Source organism: Rhinoderma darwinii, chromosome 1, assembly GCF_050947455.1.
Source record: "Rhinoderma darwinii isolate aRhiDar2 chromosome 1, aRhiDar2.hap1, whole genome shotgun sequence".
In the NCBI taxonomy this organism is placed as follows: Eukaryota; Metazoa; Chordata; class Amphibia; order Anura; family Rhinodermatidae; genus Rhinoderma; species Rhinoderma darwinii.
The window spans coordinates 131,968,394-131,991,103 of record NC_134687.1 but is presented as its reverse complement, the minus strand read 5'-3'; the positions used below and the strand labels follow the sequence as shown (position 1 = coordinate 131,991,103).

At 43.0% G+C, this 22,710-nt stretch overlaps 1 protein-coding gene across 1 annotated transcript in view; it reads right to left on the bottom strand.

Annotated features, from left to right (window-relative positions):
* ZNF827 (zinc finger protein 827) overlaps positions 1 to 17,930 on the bottom strand; it is a 270,975-nt gene extending 253,045 nt beyond the window's left edge. Inside the window, exon 1 of the mRNA XM_075860380.1 lies at positions 17,529 to 17,930. Within this exon, the coding sequence (XP_075716495.1) occupies positions 17,529 to 17,571 (43 nt within the window). The 5' untranslated portion in view covers positions 17,572 to 17,930. The remainder of the gene's footprint in view (positions 1 to 17,528) is intronic.
* Positions 17,931 to 22,710: the final 4,780 nt, after the last annotated feature.

The following is a 22,710-nucleotide window of genomic DNA, read 5'->3' as shown; positions in this document are numbered from 1 at the left end:
TTGCTTCTGAGGCCGGTGCTTCAGTCCAGTAGCACGCTATGGCCACATGTGGGATATTTCCTAAAACTACAGAACCTGGGCAATAAATATTGAGTTGCATTTCTCTGGTAAAACCTTCTGTGTTACGAAAAAAATGGATTAAAAATGTATTTCTGCAAATAATAGGAAATTTTTAAATTTCACCTCTAATTTGCTTTAATTCCTGTGAAACGTCTAAAGGGTTAAGAAACTTTCTAAATGCGGTTTTGAATACTTTGAGGGGTGAGCTTTTTAAATGGGGTGACTTTATGGGCGTTTCTAATATATAAGGCCCTCAAAGCCACTTGACAACTGACCTGGCCCCTGTAAAAATAGCCTTTTGAAATTTTCTTGAAAATGTGAGAAATTGCTGCTAAAGTTCAAAGCCTTGTAACGTCCTAGGAAAATAAAAGGATGTTCAATAAACGATGCCAATCTAAAGTAGACATATAGGGAATGTTAATTAGCAACAATTTTGTGCGGTATAACTGCCTGTCTTACAAGCAGATACATTTAAATTGAGAAAAATGCAAATTTTTGCAATTTTTTGCAAAATTTGGGTGTTTTTCACAATTAAATACTGAACATATCGAGCAAATTTTGCCAGTAACATAAAGTCCAATGTGTCACGAGAAAACAATCTCAGAATCGCTTGGATAGGTAAAAGCATTCCGAAGTTATTACCACATAAAGTGAAACATGTCAGATTTGAAAAATGAGGCTCTGTCAGGAAGGTCAAAAGTGGCCAAAGCGGCAAGGGGTTAAAGGACAATCCTAAAAGAGGTGAGGAAAAACACAACGGTAACAGCAATAGGCCTACTAAAGACTCTACATACTGCAAAAAACTCTGTTCATGTGTCCACTATTAGAAAAACACTGAAAAGGATGGTATTCATCGAAGAACATCACGAAGGAAGCCGCTGCTGTCCGAAGAAAACATTGTGGTCCGTCTCATGTTTGTCCGAGACCAACTGGATGTTTTACATTGCTTCTGGGAAAATGTTCTATGCACAAAAGTGAAACTTTTTAGCACAAATTCACATTGCTTGGTTTGGGGGAAGAATTACACTGTACAAAACCTCATCCCACTGTACAAAACCTCATCCCAACTGTGAAACATGGTGGAGGGAGCATTATGGTTTGAGGCTGCATCGCTGCCTCAGGGCCTAGATACATTGCGATCATTGAGCAAACAATGAATTCAAAGGTGTATCAAAATATTTTACAGTAGAATGTAAGGGCAGCAGTCCATGACCTCAAGCTGCAGAAACCTTGGTTGATGCAAAAACACAATGGGACAACCTTTCTACGCCAGTTTTCACCACCCTTGCCATTTTTGGGGGAAAGGGGTGTGGCTTCTGAAAAGGGTGCGGGCTCACGGCGGCACAACTTTATTATAATTTACGCCAGAAAACTGGCGTAACTTATAGTGGAAATCACCGTCAGCTTCTATCTTGCATAGACTTCAATCGATGGGGTCTAGCAAGGCAGAGGCCCGTGCTAAACCTCGTATCCCCCCCAATCAGACTACCACCCGCGCCCCCCCCCCACTAGACCGATAAATAAAAAGAATTATGCTCACCTCAACTCTTTTCCCCTCCTCAGCATAACGGGGTTCATACAGTGATGCTGAGCAGTGTCAGGACGTTGTATGCAATGTACCACTAGTGATGTTGAAGTGCAGCATCGCATATAAGGCCCTGCGAGTCACCAGGACATTGTATGAGCCGCGCTAGAAAGATGATGGACCCGGAGGGGGAGAAGTGGAGCGGTAAGATGAGTAAAAGTGTTTTTATTTTATTGTCTATGTGGGGGAAATGGATATCGCATGGCCGTGATCGTTACACCACAATTGTGGCGCACGGCACATCCGAGAGATGCTTTTGCCTCTTAATACATGTGTCGCATCTTTCTCCAACTTTTCTATCTATTAAGACTGACATATGAAATGGCAGTCTTAATAAATTTGCCCTTAGTGTCCCAAAGCACACAAGTAAATAATGATTGATAAAGAAGATTTGTGTTTTGGAATGGACAAGTCAGAGTCCTGAACTTAACCATATTGAGATGCTGTGGCATGACCTGAAGAGGGCTGTGCATGCGGGGTATCCCAGAAATATTCATAGACAAACACATTTGTAAGGCTGGATTCACACGAGGTCATTACGTCCGTAATTGACGGACGTATTTCGGCCGCAAGTCCCGGACCGAACACAGTGCAGGGAGCCGGGCTCCTAGCATCATAGTTGTGTACGATGCTAGGAGTCCCTGCCTCGCTGCCGGACAACTGTCCCGTACTGTAATCATGTTTTCAGTACGTGACAGTAGTTCCACGGAGAGGCAGGGACTCCTAGCGTCGTACATAAGTATGATGCTAGGAGCCCGGCTCCCTGCACGGTGTTCGGTCCGGGACTTGCGGCCGAAATACGTCCGTCAATTACGGACGTAATGACCTCGTCTGAATCCAGCCTAAGAAGGGATGGTCAAAAATTCCTCCTGAACATGATACAAAGATTATTTGCAGCTAAAGCAAATGTTTGGTGGAGGTGATTGCTGTTAAAGGGGGATCTACAGGTTATTAAATGCAGGGATTCACTTACTTTTTCTCCCTGCACTGTGGATGTTTACTCAATGTGCTCAATAAATGGCATGAACATTACAACTGTCTGTGTGTTATTAGCTCTGTTAGATTGTGTTTGTCTATAATTGTTACTTGTGAGATAACAATCAGACCACAATTTATTAGTAATAAATCTAGAAATCCAAGTAATTTCAAAGGGTTCACTTGCTTTTTCTTGCAACTGTAGTTCTGATGCCGTTTTTGGGAAAGATGTTTTAGCCAAATACAGTAGTAGACACAAAAGAGAGAAGTTTTATTTTTTTTATTTATACATTTACCTCCTTTTGGGCCGGTGAACAGTGCCTGCCCGCCTGCTGGCCGACCAAACAATTAGTGCCGGCGGCCCGCTGCCTCTCTGAGACTTAGTGACTTGCCCTGCTAATCAGTGCCTTTCAACGATGGTAGCGGCGTGATGACGTCATCACACCGCTTCCGTTGTTGAAAGGCACGGATTGGTGGGGCAAGTCATTCTGCCCTGCCAATCAGCGCTTTTCAACTACGCTAGCAGCGTGATGATGTCATTGTGCCGCATCTGTTGTTGAAAGGTGCTAATTGACGGGGAAAGTCATTCTGCCCTGCCAATCAGCACCGTCGTTCAGCCACAGCAGACCTGCTTAGAAGAGAACAGGCCTGCATTGACACAGGACGGCTTGGGAACAGAATCAAGGTGAGTATGTAAAGTTTTAATTTTTTCCATTTAAAAGTGTCAGTGGCATTATCTACAGTGGGGGGAGCTATATGTGGGACACTACAGGGGAGGCTATGTGTGGGGCAGAGTCCACAGTGGAGGCTATATATGGGACACTAAGTGGGGCTATATGTGAGGCACTATATACAAGGGGAGCTATATGTGGGACACATTCTATAGGGGAGGCTATATGTGGGTCACTAGCTACAGGGGGGCTATATGTGGGACACATATACCGGGGGGCTATATTTGGGACACCATATACCGGGAGCTATATGTGGGACACCATATACTGGGGGGCTATATGTGGGACAACATATACAGGAGGGCTATATCTGCGGCACTATCTACAGGGGACACAATATGTGGGGCACTATCTACAGGGGAGGCTATATGTGGGACACAATCTACGGGAGAGGCTATATGTGGGACACAATCTACAGGGGAGGCTATATGTGGGGCACGATCTACAGGGAGACTATATGTGAGGCACTATATACAGGGGAGGCTATCTGTGGGGTACTATATACAGGGGGTGCTATATGTGGGGCACCATCTACAGGGAGGCTCTATGGGGGGCACTATCTACAGGGGGGCTCTATCTACGGGGAGCACTGTGTGTGTGTGGGACACTGTGTATGGTGCTATTATAATCAGGGACACAGTGTATGGTGCTATTATAATTGGAAACAGTGTATGGTGCTATTATAATTAGAGGTGCAGTGTATGGAACTATTACATTTAGGGGTGTGTGTCACATTTACAGTGTGTGTCACCATGAGAATTTTATCTTCGTTTATAGGTGCAGAAATGTTTGAATAGTGAGAAGCTGAAGACATCTGAGCGGCAAACTGCAGGGAATGGGCCGTGGCCGGGAGAAGTCATCATAGAGGTCTGGACCGGATGGAGAACAAAAGAGAAAAAGAACAACTAGAATCTGAGATAGTCACCGGTGAGTCACTTAATGTAAATGTTTATTCTACCTCTAATCTGCACTGTAGTCACTGTATGATCTGCAGCGAGATGATGGGTGGTATGATATTTTTTTTGTGAAACAGCAACTCCCAGCATATCCTTACCATTGTTCGGTCCATGCTGAAAGCTGTAGTTTTAAACTGTACAAACCTATACGGCAGGGGTTGCACTAAATTGAGCTGTATTTGTGCTGGTGCTGTATTTATGTACTGAGCTTGGTTCTGGAGCTGTATATATGTACTGAGCTTGGTTCTGGATCTGTATATATGTACTGAGCTTGGTTCTGGTGTTGTATATATGTACTGAGCTTGGTTTTGATGTTGTATATATGTACGAAGTTCGGTTCTGATGCTGTATTTATGTACTGAGCTTGGTTCTGGAGCTGTATATATGTTTGAGCTTGGTTCTGGAGCTGTATATATGTACTGAGCTTGCTTCTGGTGCTGTATTTATGTACTGAGCTTGGTTCTGTATATATGTACTGAGCTTGATTCTGGAGCTGTATATGTGTACCGAGCTTGGTTCTGGAGCTGTATATATGTACTGAGCTTGGTTTTGGTGTTGTATACGTACTAAGTTTGGTTCTGATGCTGTATTTATGCACTAAGCTCGGTTCTGGTGCTGTATTTATGTACGGAGCTTGGTTCTGGAGCTGTATATATGTATGAGCTTGGTTCTGGAGCTGTATATGTCAGAGCTTGGTTCTGCTGTAATTATATAGAATATATTTATAATAACAAAATTGCAGGGCAGATGGAATTGTTTTCAATTCATTGTATATTTAATGGGAACCTGTCTGGTAGTTTTAACCCCTTAAACCGCCACCACGCGGTAATACATGACCTGACAATATTTCCAAACATTCCCCTGTATGTTGTTTTCAGATGCAGAAAAATATATAAAATCAACCTTTAAACCGGTGCACGCTATATGCTAATTACTCATTAAAGGGTCATGGGGTGTTGCCGCTATCCTGAAGAGTCAGAGTCCTGCTTCCAAACCTTTCCATGATTGAGTGACATCCCCTTGGCTGTTATACATCACTACCAGTCTCCTCCAACTTTCTCGGATTCGCCATTGCCTTGTACTACTTGGTCACAGACCGTGCAACGAGGTGTACTCTGCCCGGCTGCACCACGCATGCCAGTACAAGGCAACGGCGCATCCGCAAGAGTTGGAGGAGGCTGCAGGTGATGTAGAACAGCCAGTGGGGTGTCAATCAAAATCTGGGGGGCGCCATTTCAATTTGCCTCAGATAGCAGAAAAGCTAGAATCGACCCTGCGGACAGTGGTGAACACAAGCACCAACATTACCATAACTGCTGCCTCCTGGTGTTTAAAACCACATCTTTATTGATTTATTGCTGTGTACTCTGCAATGATGGGAAGGAGCACTGCAGAAATGAAGTATAGTGCTAGCCGAGCCACAGCTAATCAGCTCTAGACTTGTTTTCTGCACTGATGCCTCGCTCATTAGCGCACATCTCTGGCGCCGTAGAGGAAAAGGAGAATCAGTAACTGCCCAGTTTGCATGTACAAATCAAACCTAATGCTGGTTGGCTAAGCATCAGCCAATCAGTGATGGGCTTGCTCTTTCTACTGCCCCTGAGCACAAATCTGCATTTGTGTGAGTTTTGTGTCTTCTTCTAATGTATTAGTGGCATTTGTGTGCGAGTTGTTTTCAATGTGAGTGGTGTGTGTGGTATAGGTCTAGTGTGTAAGTGTTATGTGAGGTATGTGTTTAGCATTTGTGTGGTGTGTGCGGTATGTGTCCAGTGTAAGTAGTGCGTGCAGTATGTGTCTAGTGTCTGGTACGTGTCTAGTGTGCGAGTGGTATATGTCTAGTATGTGAGTGGTGTGTGCAGCATCTGTGCCGGGTGTGAGTAGTGCGTGTTCAACAGGTGTCCTTGGTGTGGGTAGACAACGTGCGGCATTTGTCTTAGGTGAGTGGCGAGAGTGGAGGATATATCCTAGGTGTGAGTGGTGCATGTGCGGCATATATCCTAGGTATGAGTGGGGGATGTGTTCTAGGTGTAAGAGTTGTGCGTGTTCATGTGTCCTTAGGTGTGCGTGCGCATGTGTCCTAGTTGTGAGTGGTGTGCGTGCGCATGTGTCCTAGGTGTGAGTGGCACGAATGCAGCATGTGTCCAGCTTCTGGGTTGCATTTGTGTGTCATCTGTCCAGCATGTGAGTGTCTGTGTGTATGGCTGAAAATAAAATCTAAATCATACTATTTAGTTACAGTATGGTGATATTTTAGCATTGTGTAATGGTATAATTTGCAACCTTTATACGCCAGTATTAGGCCATGATCACACAATCAGGATTTGATTAGGACGAAGTCCCTGATTCCACACCTAAATCCCTTTCAAATCCACTAACATTCTACATCCATTACAAGTGAATGGGCTATTTTATACCCCATTCACAAGCAGCGGAAAGAAGTCTGCTTGAATGTTTTTCCACTCTGCAAAAAAATTCTCATTATTCTCGTGGAAGTGCAGTGGATTCGTTGGAGTTGGAGCCATCAGGACTATTCCTCTTTCATTTACACCTGTTTTAATAAATCTCCCCATGTCTTGTATATCTGAAAGGTGGTCCCATGTACTCCAGCCCAACACTGGCGGCTGCATATGGCCTGCGGTAGGCCTGTGTGCTTAAAAATGCCAGGGCTGATTTTAAGACCCAGTCCGGCCCCGATTATACATAACCTTTCTATACAATATGCCCCAAAACAATTTATTATCTGTGATTGTGGTCTGGTTAACCTTTATCAAGCCTTGACCTTAAAGCCAACAGTCCAATGAGCTTTTATATCATTGCACATTTTTTTTTTTTTTATAATAATAAATTAACATTAAGTGTATTGTTTAATTTTTCATGCCATTACATTTAACTACAGTTTTATCGAATAAAATGATAATGTATTTTAGAAACATATACTAATTTGTAATTACTTTTAATATATATATATTTTTTATATATATATATATATATATATATATATATATATATATATATATATATAAATCAAATCCAGGTAGCTAAAAACAAAATTTCAAACATAACTCATTACAGACGTAATTTTTTTAACCAACCTGATGCTCTTAATCATCATCAGTGATCATAATTAATGCCTTGTTAAGCTGGTGGATCACTGAATACTCACTGTAGGAGACAATACCAAGAATGTCTGAAGCTCTTGTTATGTCAGCAGTAGGGATGTCACGATACCAGAATTTGGACTTCGATACGATACTTTGTGTAGTGTTGCGATTTGCGATACCAAAACAATACTTTGCCAACAGTAATTTAAAAAATATATATATAAGTTCTTCCATTTTCTGATGTGAGGCGCGTGGTGTGATGAATTTCGAATGTGCCTCACATTAATAGTAATTAACGGCATCATGTGTCTAAGTCATAATTGACAACACTGGGTTAATGTGTAAGGTACATGATGGGGTTAAATTAATCACACCTCGTGCCTTACATTAATAAGTGAAAGAAAGAAGTTTTATTTTTATAGCGTACACATCATAAGTGACGCAAAAAAAATTATTGTGCAGGTTATTACGGCCACGCCAATACCGAATATGTGTATATTTTATGTATTGAAACTTATTTTAATGTTTATTGTAAAAATTATGTATGTGTATTTTTTTTATTTAACATTACTTTATGTTTTTACTTTTAGGACAGTTGTATAGGCAGTTCAGAGTAATGAGCGGCATCGTAGCATTTAAATCATTAGAAATAGGGGGCGGCCCCCTCTAACAGCTCATCGCGCCCCCCCCGCAACGTAATCGCGGGGGGGGGGGCGATAGTTGCTATGGCTGCCTGGGGGCCTAATGAAGACCCCCAGGTCCGCCATCTTTGTACGGGGCTTAATAGAAGCCTGCCAGAATCACGATATACTGCAATGTATTAGTATTGCAGTATATCGTGCAAGCGATCTAACGATCGCTGGTTGAAGTCCTCTAGGGAGACTAATAAAAAAAGTAAAAATGAGTTCAATCATTTTTTTTTGGTGTAAAAAAAAAATATATATATATATTAAAAGTTAAAAAAAAAAACCTTTTCCCATTTTCCCCCTAGAGCAAAGTAAAAAAATTAAATACATAAACATAATTGGTATCGCAGCTTCCGTAAAAGTCTGAACTATTACAATATATCATTATTTAACTCACAGGGTGCTCGCCGTAAAAAAATAAAAATAAATTGTAAACGCTAGAATGTCTATTTTTTGGTCACCTAATCTCCCACAAAAAATGAAATAAAAAGTGATCAAACAGTCGCATGTACACCAAAATTGTATCATTAAAAACTACAGCTTATCCTACAAAAGATAAGCCCTCATATCACTTAATTGACGGAAAAATAAAAAAAGTTACGGCTCTCAGAATTTGGCGACACAAAATAAATTTTCTTTTTTACACTTAGGTTTTTACTTGTAAAAGTAGTAAAATATAGAAAAAAACTATATATATTTGGTATCGCCATAATCGTATTGACCCACAGAATAAAGTTAACATGTTGTTTTAATTATACAGTGAATTCCGTAAAAATAACACACAAAAAACCATGGAGGAATCGCAGTTTTTATAATTTTCTACCCCACAAATAACTTTTAATTTTTTTCCCGCTTCCTTGTACATTATACGGAAAAATAAATGGTGCTACGAAAAACTACAACTCGTCCCGCAAAAATCAAGCCCTCATAGTACTATATCAATGGAAAAATAAAGACGTTATGGCTTCTGGAAGTTGGGGAGGAAAAAACTAAAATAAAAATCTGAAAGTTGTTTACGACAGGAAGGGGTTAAAAGGGGTTTTCCGAGACTGGAGAAAAGAGGGGAAAGGCCGCTGCTCTTTGTTGACGGTGCTGCAGCAATGAAGTGCCCAAGTGATCACTGTAGCCAATTAATGGCCTCAGCGGTCTTGTGACATATACCACTAAGGCCAGTGATTGACTGCAGGTGTGGGTATATGGGCACATCATCACTGCAACAGTGTCAACAAAGTGCGGCGGGGAGCACTTGAGCGGCTTCCTTGTCTGTATACTTATGGTTTAACAGCTTATTTAGGACAATATATAGAGAATGATAATCACAGTATCCCCCAGGGTGCAGAAATGGTATAGTCTTCAGCTGGTATGTGATGCTGTGCTGAAGCATCATGGGATTGATAGCAAAGCAGAGAGGAAGAGAAAGCTGGGGAAATTTAAGAATCAGGATGGAGGCTTTTTCAAAGCACAGACAAGGCAGCAGTTCAAAACGTAAGTACAGTAAACATAAAAGTGTAGAGTGTGAAATACAGTCAGGCGGGGAATGCAGACATGGAAAGTTGAGTTTCCACTGGAGGTCTTCTTTAATCATGATTAATTTAACTAGACAAATTTATGCAACAAAATAATCCCTGTTCTCTCCCATGTACAGCTATACCAAATGTGTGCACTTTGCCCCACCAACATCATCGCTATATTGTCCAAAAAGAAAGGTCACAATTTTTTTTCTAGTTCACCTCCTGCCTTTAGGTGGTATGTGGCACAGAGAACCCGTTAACAGCATATTTTATTGAATTAAAAATATTCTATAAATATTAACATAATATTTTATTGCAGGCATTAGAGCAGATAGAGGCAGGGGTAGAAAGATAAAAAAACTGGCGACAAATAATAATTAGCGTGGATTTTTTTTTTCCTGCTGGCCATAGCAACGGCCCGAATGCACGAAGGAAGCTTCCTGTATTCGAGTCCCGTTGCAGAGCATAGCGCACACTTTGATCGCTGTGTTTAGGGTATGTGCACACAGCAGTTTTTGCCAAGCGGAGAAATCTGCCTCAAAATTCCTTCAGGATTTTTTATAGCAGGTTTTGAAATGAAAGTGTTTTTTGACACCTTCTTTGAGGGTTTTTTTGGAACTTTTCTTTTAGGATTTTTTTAATTAAGCAAATTCAAGAAATTATGTTGGTTTTTGGTCAAAAACCAGATGAAAAACTCTCCAAAACGAACGGCGCTTTTTTTCTGCCTCCCATTGATTTAGAGGTGAAAACAGTTTCAAGATAGGGCATGATGCTATTTTACCGCAAGTGAAAAAAAACGCCTGGGAAAAGAAACTCCTCTACCTGCCTATTGAAATCAATAGAGGAAGATGTGGGACATTTTTCGGTGCGGATTTCAACGTGGTTTCCACGTCAAAATCCGCACCAAAAAACTAGGCCTAAGGCCTTTTTCACAAGGCAGTATTTTGCAGCAGTATTTGGAAGCCAAAACCAGGAGTGACACCTACACAGAAAGAAAATCTAATGTTATAAATATAATGATTTGTACATCTTCCATATTTTTGACCCACTCCTGGTTTTGGCTTACAAATATGGATGCAAAATACTGACCAAAATACTGCCATGTTAAAGGAACCATTTCACTAGCATTTCACCTATTGAACTTTACTTATCCCTCACTGGCCGCTGCGATCAAAACTTCATTGCCGTTATCCCCTCTCCTAAACTCCTTCTCCGGCTGTAAATAAGGGTCTGCAAATATTTCACGCCTTTTATCGTAATAATCCGGTGTCCTTCGTGCGCTCACCCCAGAATAGGACATCAATGCACAAGCGCAGGAATGTGTGTGCTGGGGGTAGGCAAGGAGCTGTCAATCAAATGTAAGGAGGCGGAGTAAACTCAGAAAGACTTGAGGAATGAAGATCTGACTCTTCTGCTCATTAGCATACGGTGTGGGAACACTAAAAAGCTGAATACTAAAGCTACAGAGCCGACTAAGAAGACAATTCTAGGTTATATAGAAATGATTTTTCACCCACTACCACCAGGTATTGCTGGTTTAATAGGTGAAATGCTGGTGACCGGTTCCCTTTAATGTATTTTGGGAAAGGGAGCTGCGTGTTTTAGCTCCATGTCACTACAGGAGTATCGGGCTGATACAGTGCGATCTGACATTAAACAGGATCACGCCAATTTAAGTCGCTGCATAATGAGGTATATGCTGCAGCGACGCAAAAAGCCCGATTGGCGTCATGAGTGGGTTAAAGTTCTCCGGATATGCATGTTTTAGTAAATACTTGTATTCCCCATGAAATAACAATTCTGGAGCATATTTTTTAGTACTGTGCATTGTCCTGTTCTTCTGTTATTCCTCCTGGATATGTATGAATAAAATTGACAACTAGTTATTACCCTCCCCCTCGTCAATAGTCTAACATTGTCAGCACTGATTGGACAGTGTCAGAGTGTGTAGGGAATAGTACCACACCAGTGATATACTGTATATCTACAGGTCACAAAACTAATATCAACACGTTACCAGTATTTAAAGAAGAACTCTGGGGAAGATCGGCCCACACTTTATGTAATGTAATGTAAAGTAGACATTTATGTGTATTCACTTATTTGGTGCTGTACGTCACGGGCCGCCGCTCCTTTTCGGGCCGCTGTCATGTCACATGATCTGTACTCTGACAACTAAAATTCTACAGCGTCTGCTGTAGAACCCAGAGGTCAGTCTCTGTATGCAAGTCTATGAGACTCACATCAAGGATCTCAGGGAGTCAGAATGAAGATCACATGACCCCACGGCGCCCCGGAACGGAGCAGCATCCCATGAAATACAGCACCAGGTAAGTCAATACACAGGTCTACATTACATTACATTTGCAAATGGGGAAGGGGACGCAATAATAAAATTCTGGAGTGCTTCTTTAATGTAAAATGTCAAATTATGAAAACTAGGGTAAGTTCAGACGTTGCAGAAAAAAAATCCTCTAACAAATCCCTTTGCACTGCACTTTGAAAATCTGCAACGTGCCCCGAAATCCACGTAGAATTTTTTTTTTTCTGCTACATATGGATTGGGTTCTGTAAATTGTCACACTGGAATCTGTCAGACTATGCACAGAAAATCTGCCATATTTGAAGGTGACCTAATAATCCCAATAATCTGAACTAGCTCGTTCAGCTTCAAAAATGATCGACACGTTCTTTTTTATTTATTTTTTATATTTTATTTGGAGAGAAGTCCCTTATATTTATTAACTGTCCAGGAATTTGTAGACAGTTTATTGACGGTTGGCAGACCTGAGAACAGAGGTGGCCAGTTCACGGCATGGCGGGAGAAGCCATAAATCTTTACCATGGCAACATACCTTTAATTTTCAAAATCCTGTTTGTTCTAAAGCCTAGTTCACACTGAGTTTTTTTGCAGGAAGAAAAAATCTGCTTCAAAATTCCTTCTCTAATCAGTGAATGTCCTATAAGATCCAGACTTGCTGTCACTTACAGAATATGCTGTTCTAGAAGTGATAAGGGCCACGGCTGCTCGTCACACACACAGCATGATCTGCTCCCTCTCCCTCCATGGAGCCGTCACGTCAGAGACCAGAAGAGGCTGCAGTGTGATTGACAGATTATTACAACTTGCTCCAACATCATATTATATATATATTGTATTGTCAGGTTTCCCTAGAGAATGAGTAGAAATGTTAAAGTAACAGTGCCACTGTCACGACACAGATGTGCTTTACAAAAAGTACATCTATAATATGCCCACAAAGGCTTAAACCAGTATTGCATTTGAGGCCATAGTGACTGGCGGAGCTCCGCTGACTAACTGCGCTCCCTTTTCGAAGTGCACATCCTTTTCAGGCCAGGGCTGCGATAATTGCACCAATGTGAATGCGTTATATTGCAGTATTCCTCCCATAAATCCCACAACATCACATGCTATATAGAATACAGTTGTGCTGTATTTATGGTGTATGAGATGGCATTGCTAGTCTCAGAAGCGAGTTCAACATCCCCGAAGATGTTTTTGGTGGCCTGTACAGCAGCCGATCATGGCGCCAGCTTTATAAACTCTTGTACGGGCATCTTATAGACACACAGTCTCATGATATTGTCGCTTTAGTAGCTCACACGTAAACTTAGAGGGATTTCACTGCTCAACCTTCATTTTAAATAAACTTTATAAATCACAAAATGTCTTAATTATTTTGCTTTCGAGTATTTTGCAAAAACTGTGCACAGATTCAAAACATGATTTAATAAAATATATAACTTTAGGACAAATAACAGGTATCTCTATATTGTCCCTGGTGCTACAATACTGTGCAACAGACGAAACTTTCCATGCGATAATTCAGCGCTGCCTGGAACTCTTACTACATAAGAACAGGGACAGATGAGGGACGGGACTCTGCAGGCCAAGAAATCCAAGCAAGAGGTTTATTTTCTAGATCCAGTAAAAGACTCAGGGACCTTCTAGGCCCAGTGACTGAGCTAAAATGGAGAATGACTCAGAGCAGGAGGGGAGTAGCTGAGGTCGGGGTCAAGGTCACACGGCTCTGCCACTTAGATATACATCTACTGTTCAGCAGAGGTCGCCTTCTCCGGCACAATCCAAACATATCCCTGTCTTCATAGCAAAACATCTCCACTGCCATTAACCTCTGCAGCACCTGACGATCTACAATCCTGGTCCAGGACATCTACCGCCTGTCCCATAGAGCTTACAATCTATGCTGTATACTGCAGACAGGAAATCACAATCACCTATATGACCGAAAAGGACTGTCAGAAAGAAAATACTAAAACTTTCCTCTGGAAACGCAGTGAAAAAAAGGACATAAATGCAGAAAATATTTATATCATTCGCAGGTTATGCCCAGACTTTAGCATAAAAGCAGCAGACTGGTGCACTTTAATTAACCCACTGGAGCAAAGCCTCGTGAACTACATTACATATGCACGTGCTCCATGCCAGGTCCTCTAGTGGGCAGATCAGAAAAAAATTATTTATAAAAGGGGCATGACAAATGACCTGGTCCAATGCCAAGCATAGGGCACTGGAGACATTATTCTTATTATTATCCTTTATTTATATAGCGCCAACATGTTTACAAAGCAGCAATACAGGTACAGACATTGTACACAATGCGACAGTACATATGCAGTGTGTATATATATATATATATATATATATATATAATGTATATATGTATATATGTATATTTGAGCCGCAATGGAGCCCTTGATGCCAGTAGAAGCTCCGGGAGTGAGGTTATTATTTCCTACACTGCACAGGCGGCAGCTCTGCCAGCTTCCTCCATTCTTCCCTGTGTGTCAGAGACATGCATATATATATTTATGTTGAGGATATTGATCGTGATCTGTCTGCAGAGAGCAAACGGCTGCAAATGGAAAGAAACAACCTGACCCCTCCCTTCCCCCAACCTTGTGAACTTCAGGTGACCGACTGTGGTTTAAATACAAAGGCAGCGAAAAACACAGACATGTACAGATCCTCAGCTGAACCAGGGTACACGGGGTAAACAAGGGTTCAGCCCGGCCCATTATCACTTATTGCACCAGCTGCATTTCACCTCTGTGCCAGGCTCATCTAAACATATAAAGACATGGCACCATACAGTCTGCTTATAATAAGTTAGTCGTGCCAGGCTCATCTAAACATATAAAGACATGGCACCATACAGTCTGCTTATAATAAGTTAGTCGTGCCAGGCTCATCTAAACATATAAAGACATGGCACCATACAGTCTGCTTATAATAAGTTAGTCGTGCCAGGCTCATCTAAACATATAAAGACATGGCACCATACAGTCTGCTTATAATAAGTTAGTCGTGCCAGGCTCATCTAAACATATAAAGACATGGCACCATACAGTCTGCTTATAATAAGTTAGTCGTGCCAGGCTCATCTAAACATATAAAGACATGGCACCATACAGTCTGCTTATAATAAGTTAGTCGTGCCAGGCTCATCTAAACATATAAAGACATGGCACCATACAGTCTGCTTATAATAAGTTAGTCGTGCCAGGCTCATCTAAACATATAAAGACATGGCACCATACAGTCTGCTTATAATAAGTTAGTCGTGCCAGGCTCATCTAAACATATAAAGACATGGCACCATACAGTCTGCTTATAATAAGTTAGTCGTGCCAGGCTCATCTAAACATATAAAGACATGGCACCATACAGTCTGCTTATAATAAGTTAGTCGTGCCAGGCTCATCTAAACATATAAAGACATGGCACCATACAGTCTGCTTATAATAAGTTAGTCGTGCCAGGCTCATCTAAACATATAAAGACATGGCACCAGACAGTCTGCTTATAATAAGTTAGTCGTACCAGGCCGGGGGAATTACCTGCATAGTAGTCAAATGTTTTCATTCAAACATTATTAGGCCTTGTTCGCACAGTGCTAATTTTGAATGCATTTTTTAAGCCCAAACCAGAATTGGATCCAGGAGAACAGACCTAGAAGGCCTTGTTTATAGATTTCTTCTGTTTAGGCTCTGTTCCCGGCTTAAAAAGTACATGCAAAATCTGTGAACAAGGCCTTAAGGTACTTTTACGCGGCCCGACATGACAGCTCGTTGATCGGCGCTCGTTTGCTCCTTTCACAAACGGCGCTCGTTACCCTGATCGCTCATACATTATCATGTCGGCAGCGCGTCTCCGTTTACACGGGGAGATGTGCTGCCGACAACGATAATATTTTCAGTATTTAAAACTATGCAACCAGCAGATGATCGAGCTCTTGCTCGTTCATCGGCTGATCGCTGCCCTGTTTACACAGGGCAGGTATCGTGAACGAGCGTTCTGTGATCGCTCGTTTGCCCAATAATTTGCCAGTGTAAAAGGGCCTTTTGCTTGGGCACCAATGGTGAATACAATATACAAAGCTGCATCAGGACCTGCCATCTATATACATATATGCATAGCATAGTGAGTAAGAATGATTAGTATTATAGTTTGTACAATAAAAATAGTCAAGGGAAATTATACTGAACACTTTGTTTAAAGGGCACCTGCCATTATATACTCCTTTAAATTTGGGCATCCACAAGGTATGCAAGTGAGTACAACTGAGCCCACTAAACAACCCCGTGCCAATCTAATGTCTTCTATATCCACATAGTTGTCATTGAGCCTTCTTGACCTGTCAGAAGCACCAAGACACCTCACCGGGTTGACTGGTATGAAGCAGGCAGTGCATTGGGCATGTCTATAGGGTAACACTTGTGCCCTCTCTGATACACACAGTTTAGAGGTCTCACGGAGAGGCAGTATTTACTATTATTACACAGCATGGGCTGGATCGTTCCCTTCTCAATGATTGGGGCATTATATGGGGTATAATACACCCACCACATCACCTCCATCAGGGCATCATGTCCTTGATGTGAAGAGGTCACCCTAATGACAGACGCCCTTTACAAGATGCTCATGATATTTTCACATAAACAACCATTCATTGTGACCAAACAAATGGTCACATCACAATAGACATTTCTGACAATTCCTCAGATTTCCCTCACTTAAGTAGCAGACATAACAATGATCATCATCAGTGGGGTGGTAACATCGATGCCCAGCATTACACACTTTGCCATCTTTGTTGTTGCCCACAATATTAAAAAAAAAAAGTTACAGAATAGGAAATCCTACAGACTCTGCTATAAGAACAATGAATAGGCTGGAAGAAGCAGGAAAAGTTCCATAGAGCAGAGTTGCAGCAAGGCCAGGGCTGTGTCTGGGGATTGTCACACACACAGCCCTGCTATGGAAACTATTGCACTGCCGGGAGTCTAGGAGGGCACAGCCTGACTCATGTGACCCTTTCCTGTGCCCAGCGCCCAGGCTGCAGCCCCTGAGTAGGGATTCCTATACACAGACACCCCCTTTTCTCTCTCCTCTGCTCGGCCCACCTCTTGGGTTTCTTGCACAAACCTCCTCCTCAGCCTCCCTCCCTCCCCCTTGCATCTGCTGCTGCCTCTCCTCCCGGGGCCGACAGGCTCAGCAGCCGGAGCTGGCCGCAACCTTTACCCGGGGACAGAGCCCTATTGATTCTGCAAGACCCTAACACAAGACTGGGGAGCAGCATGCAAGGCGGGAGGGTGGAGGAGAGGGCAAGGTGGGGTGAAGGCTGAGGCACGGCAGGAGGGGGTCGCTCTATACACAACACCCACAGACTATTCTGAATAAAATGATTAAATAAATAGCCAGCACAGGACTGGTGCTCTCCACAACATGGCTGCCCTGCTCAGCCCTCACACAGCACAGATAACCCCGGCCTCTGCCGCGTCCCTGTCACCTCTGTAACCCTAAACTAATGCACAAAACGGGCAGGGAGCTGCAGAGCCAGACACCAGCACACGGCACCACACAACCCGGGCACTTACGTGAAGGCAGGCGCTTGGGCTGCTCCTGCTTCCTCCTGGGCATTGTGTCCCCTTACAGTGTGTGATATGTGGAGAGAGCCGGGGGGTACTCCGCGTCCATCACATTCTCCTCCTCGGTGCACATGAAACGAGAGGATGAGGGAGCAGCTCCTGCGGGCTCCGGGAGTCAGGGCGCTCGGTCGTTGCACCTGGCTTGTCCTCCCCTTCACCTCCCTCCCCCAGTCGTAATAAATATTCCTCAATGGATGTGATCTATACGTGTGTTGTGTGTATGGAGGGGCGACATGATGCTGAGGAGCCGCGGCTGCTGTGTCTATGGCTGCTCCCTGTGTGTCTTCAAGCCCCTAACACTAGTGCAAGGATCAAAGGGCAGCAGTGGCGGCGGTAGAGCACACACATAGACACACACACACACATAGACACACATATGGAGGGGCAGCCTCCCAGCCTCAGACATACAGCAGACAAGCTCACAGCCAAGGCTGGGTCACAGTGCAGAGCTGCCCTAGGCTCTCTCCTCCTCCTCCCCTTGCACTTTGCACACCCTGCTCCCCTTCAGCTCCTGTAGGGAGGAGGTAGACATGTGCAGGGACTGCAGTAAAACACTCTTAAGGTTAATGCCATTCACAAAGCAGAGCTTCAGGCGTCATACAAAACTTATTTCCCCATTTTAACCAGATAACCCGGCAGCACATGATGCTCTGCTCATTGATTCTTATGTGGGCTTCATATATAGACTGTATACAGAGGGGTCATTATGACAGGACATCATGGACGGATAGGAGCATTAGTAAAACACTACTGCAGTGGGAATAGACGGGAAAACCTGAGGACAGTTCTGGGAAACCCCATAAAATGATGTAAAAGTCATTATTATCTATAGATGTGATCAGGGAAAGCACCTGTTGATAGGATTGTACACAGCCTTGTGTTGACGTCCTTTGTTTCTTTAATCTATTAACCACTTCATGGCTAAAGCTGGCGTAAAGATTTCCCCCCAATATGATGAGCATACCATTTGTCTTTTTTTTTTTTTTCAGATGTTCCCCAGCATGTGAACCCAAAAAATACTGAAAATTGAAACGTGTTGGTACAGATTTCCATGGCACAAAACCGATCGTTTTTAGTACCATAGAAAAAAATTGTCATCATTAATTGTAACCATTACCCCTATGGCAAATTTTAGGAGGGAGGGGTTTGCGACTTAGTTATTAGGTCAATGATCACATTTTGGGCCAAGAACGAAGGGATGAATATTTTTATAATTTTTTTGGTGCATAGTTATTATAGTTTACATTAGCGTTTGGAGGACCCCAACTAGTCATTTTGACACTGGAAGCAGCCTGCAGGAATATCAATAAGGTCAGTTGAAGTAGGGCTTAAAGGGTTTGTCCACTACCTGACAACTGATGACCTATCCATCGAATAGGACATCAGTACATGATCTGTGGGGGTCCGACACCCGGACCCCACACCGTTAAGCCACTCCGGCTGCCTCCGGGCACCGGACGTCCATGCTGGAAGGAGTTGGCTCCAGCCACGGATTAGCGGCTGAGCTGCAGTACTTCAGCTCTGCTCCTATTCAAGTGAAGTTCTGCAGCACGGCCGCTATGCTATGTACAGAGCCAACTGTTTCCGGCTCCGTACATCGCATAATGGGCAATAACATCCAGTGCCTGCAGGCCACCAGAGCGGCTGATCGGTGCGGGGTCCGGGTCTTGGACCCCCACAGATCATATACTGATGACCTATCTCATGGATAGGTCATCAGTTGTCCAGTAGTGGACAACCCTTTTAAGGCACACACTAGCATGCCATGAATAAAAGCCTAGAACAGATTGATTTGGTGATTCGCAGTATTAACTTATATCATTGTCATCCAAAACGACAACAACCTCCACAGACTAAACGTGAGCGACAAGTTATTCAGATTACGGCCGTCTGAAATCACTAGTGTAAGGCCAGCTTTCACCTCTATAAGTATTCAAGCGCTTCCGAGAACTATGTTATGAGATTGACATTACACTCATCAATAAATGCACACACTAAGGCTTGTGTTCCCATGTGACTTTTTTGGCACATTTTTTTTTGTAAAAATGACAAGAAAATCGACATAATTTTTTTTCTAAAAAAAAATACCGTAAAAAGGGGCTCTTATGAATACAGCTTTGCCATCTCAACCTGTTTCCTCACCAGCCAGAAAGCCCAAAAACAGCAAATATTATGAACAACAAAAGGCCCCAAAATAATCCATCCTCTTTTATCGATTTCTTGGAAGATATGTGTCAGGTGGTCGATTTGGAAATGCTTTCCCCTGATAGCTGAGTGACCCCTGTTTGTATAGGATAGTTATGACTTTCTAGGACAAACACACAGTTCTTCATCATGGTTTTTCCCTATTACAGCGTAGTGGAGCTAATATAACGTACAGTCTCAACAATGTAATCCTCTGACTCTCCCAGGTATGTAAATTCCAATATTGTGACCGTTATCTTTAAGTGTTTGAGTGCTGGGGCCCACGCGACTGGGACCCCTACGATCACGAGAATGGGGTACCTGAGCCTCCCCCGTTCCTCATCATTGCAGCCCCCGCAGTGAGGAGGAGCTTGTATGAAGTGGAGGACAAGCATGCGCTCGCCGCTTCATTCAAAGTTCTACTCACTGCAGTCTTGCAGTGAGGAGGAAAGGGGAGCCCGGGACCTCCCGTTCCTTGTGATCATTGGTGTTATCCGATCACTCATACTATTATTACCTATCCTGTTAATTCTGGGAATACCCCTTTAATAGACTGCTGGTGCCATTGGAGCCTCCTCATACACACTCACCATCTGCTGGCCCTCTGGGCGCTGGCTCTATATATTGAGTGCTGGGACCGGCACCTGCTGAACAGCCATGGCAGTTACACTCTTCAGCAGGAGTGGCTCATGTTGGAAGCATGTGCCCCTTTAAAACTATTAAAGCTATAATGGATGATGACGTTGTGGTTGTGATATCACAGGAGCCAAATTGATTAGCTTGGTGATATCACTGGCAATGATTGATGTTGTCAAGGAGGCAACGGAAGATCCCCTGTAGGGCACCAGTGCATGTGATAACATCATAAAGGACACTGTTAGTGACATTGCCTGACATGTCCCCCTGTAATGCCACAGAACTACTGGTGATGTCATAGGTGGTGGGGTGGTTGTGACGTTACAAGGGGTACTGGCCCTATAAATTGAGCTCCAGGATCCAGGACAGCTACCAGATAAGACCTGGGGTGGCCCATACCGTAAGCGTGAATCATTAATTAGGGCTCTATAGTGAGTAATGATGCCGCAGGCATTTTTAATCCACTATAGGATTTTATCCTCTAATCTTAACTTTTCAATGGGATGTTAGTTTTCTCACATCGCAGCAAATCCAATGTCAATTACAGATGCCCCCCAGGTATTCTTTAGAGATCTGCAGGCCATATATTAATGCTGCTGTCTGTTAATGCATATCTGCCGGTGTGGTACATTTAGAATGCAGTTCAGGAAGGGGCTAAGGCTGCACAGCAGATGGTGGTGTTGCTGGCATGACATCACAGTGGCCAACATAACCATTGATGTAATTGGGGTGAGATTGTAAGGGACGCAAGCTCGTGGTTCCCCCTGAAAGGCAACAGTACATGTGATGATTTGACGGGGCTGGTGACGTCACAGCAGTAATGTCATCATAATGATCAATGTTAGTAACATTGCCTGAGGTGTCCCTTTTAAGGCCCCAAATGTCACGGTTTGGGGTATGGGGTCATTGACTACACAACAGGTGCCGGCCCTATAATGTGAGCACTGGGAATCACAGTTGCCAGACATCGTGGCAGCTGCACCCAGAGGCGTGATTAACCCCTTTAAGGCTCTATTGTGGGTAATGAAAACTGGGACGTGACGACATAGGGGCTAACTTCTTGTTGATGTCACCGCTGATGACATTGGCTATTCAGTCCTTTGTAGGGTACCAGTGCATGTGTGATGTGATGTCATAATGGGCAATGTCATTAATATTGCCTAACATGCCCTCCGTAAACCCTTAAGGACGCAGCCTAGTTTTGGCCTTAAAGAGGCTCTGTCACCAGATTTTGCAACCCCTATCTGCTATTGCAGCAGATAGGCGCTGCAATGTAGATTACAGTAACGTTTTTATTTTTAAAAAATGAGCATTTTTGGCCAAGTTATGACCATTTTTGTAGTTATGCAAATGAGGCTTGCAAAAGTCCAAGTGGGTGTGTTTAAAAGTCCAAGTGGGCGTGTATTATGTGCGTACATCGGGGCGTTTTTACTACTTTTACTAGCTGGGCGTTCTGATGAGAAGTATCATCCACTTCTCTTCAGAACGCCCAGCTTCTGGCAGTGCAGATCTGTGACGTCACTCACAGGTCCTGCATCGTGTCAGACGAGCGAGGACACATCGACACCAGAGGCTACAGATGATTCTGCAGCAGCATCGGTGTTTGCAGGTAAGTCGATGTAGCTACTTACCTGCAAACGCCGATGCTGCTGCAGAATCAACTGTAGCCTCTGGTGCCGATGTGTCCTCGCTCGTCTGACACGATGCAGGACCTGTGAGTGACGTCACAGCGTGATCTGCCAGAAGCTGGGCGTTCTGAAGAGAAGTGGATGATACTTCTCATCAGAACGCCCAGCTAGTAAAAGTATTAAAAACGCCCCGATGTACGCACATAATACACGCCCACTTGGACTTTTACTTTTAAACACACCCACTTGGACTTTTGCAAGCCTCATTTGCATAACTACAAAAATGGTCATAACTTGGCCAAAAATGCTCGTTTTTTAAAAATAAAAACGTTACTGTAATCTACATTGCAGCGCCTATCTGCTGCAATAGCAGATAGGGGTTGCAAAATCTGGTGACAGAGCCTCTATAAGGCTCAGAGCCCATTTTTCAAATCGGACATATTTCACTTTATGTGGTAATAACGTCGGAATGCTTAAACCTATCCAAGCGATTCTGAGATTGTTTTCTTGTGAGACATTGGGCTTTATGTTAGTGTTGAAATTTGGACGATGTATTCAGCGTTTATTGGTGAAAAATTGCAAAATCTAGAGAAAATTTATAAAAAATAGCATTTTTCAGAATTTAAATGCATCTGCTTGTAAAACAGATGGTTATACCACCCAAAATAGTTACTAGTTCACAT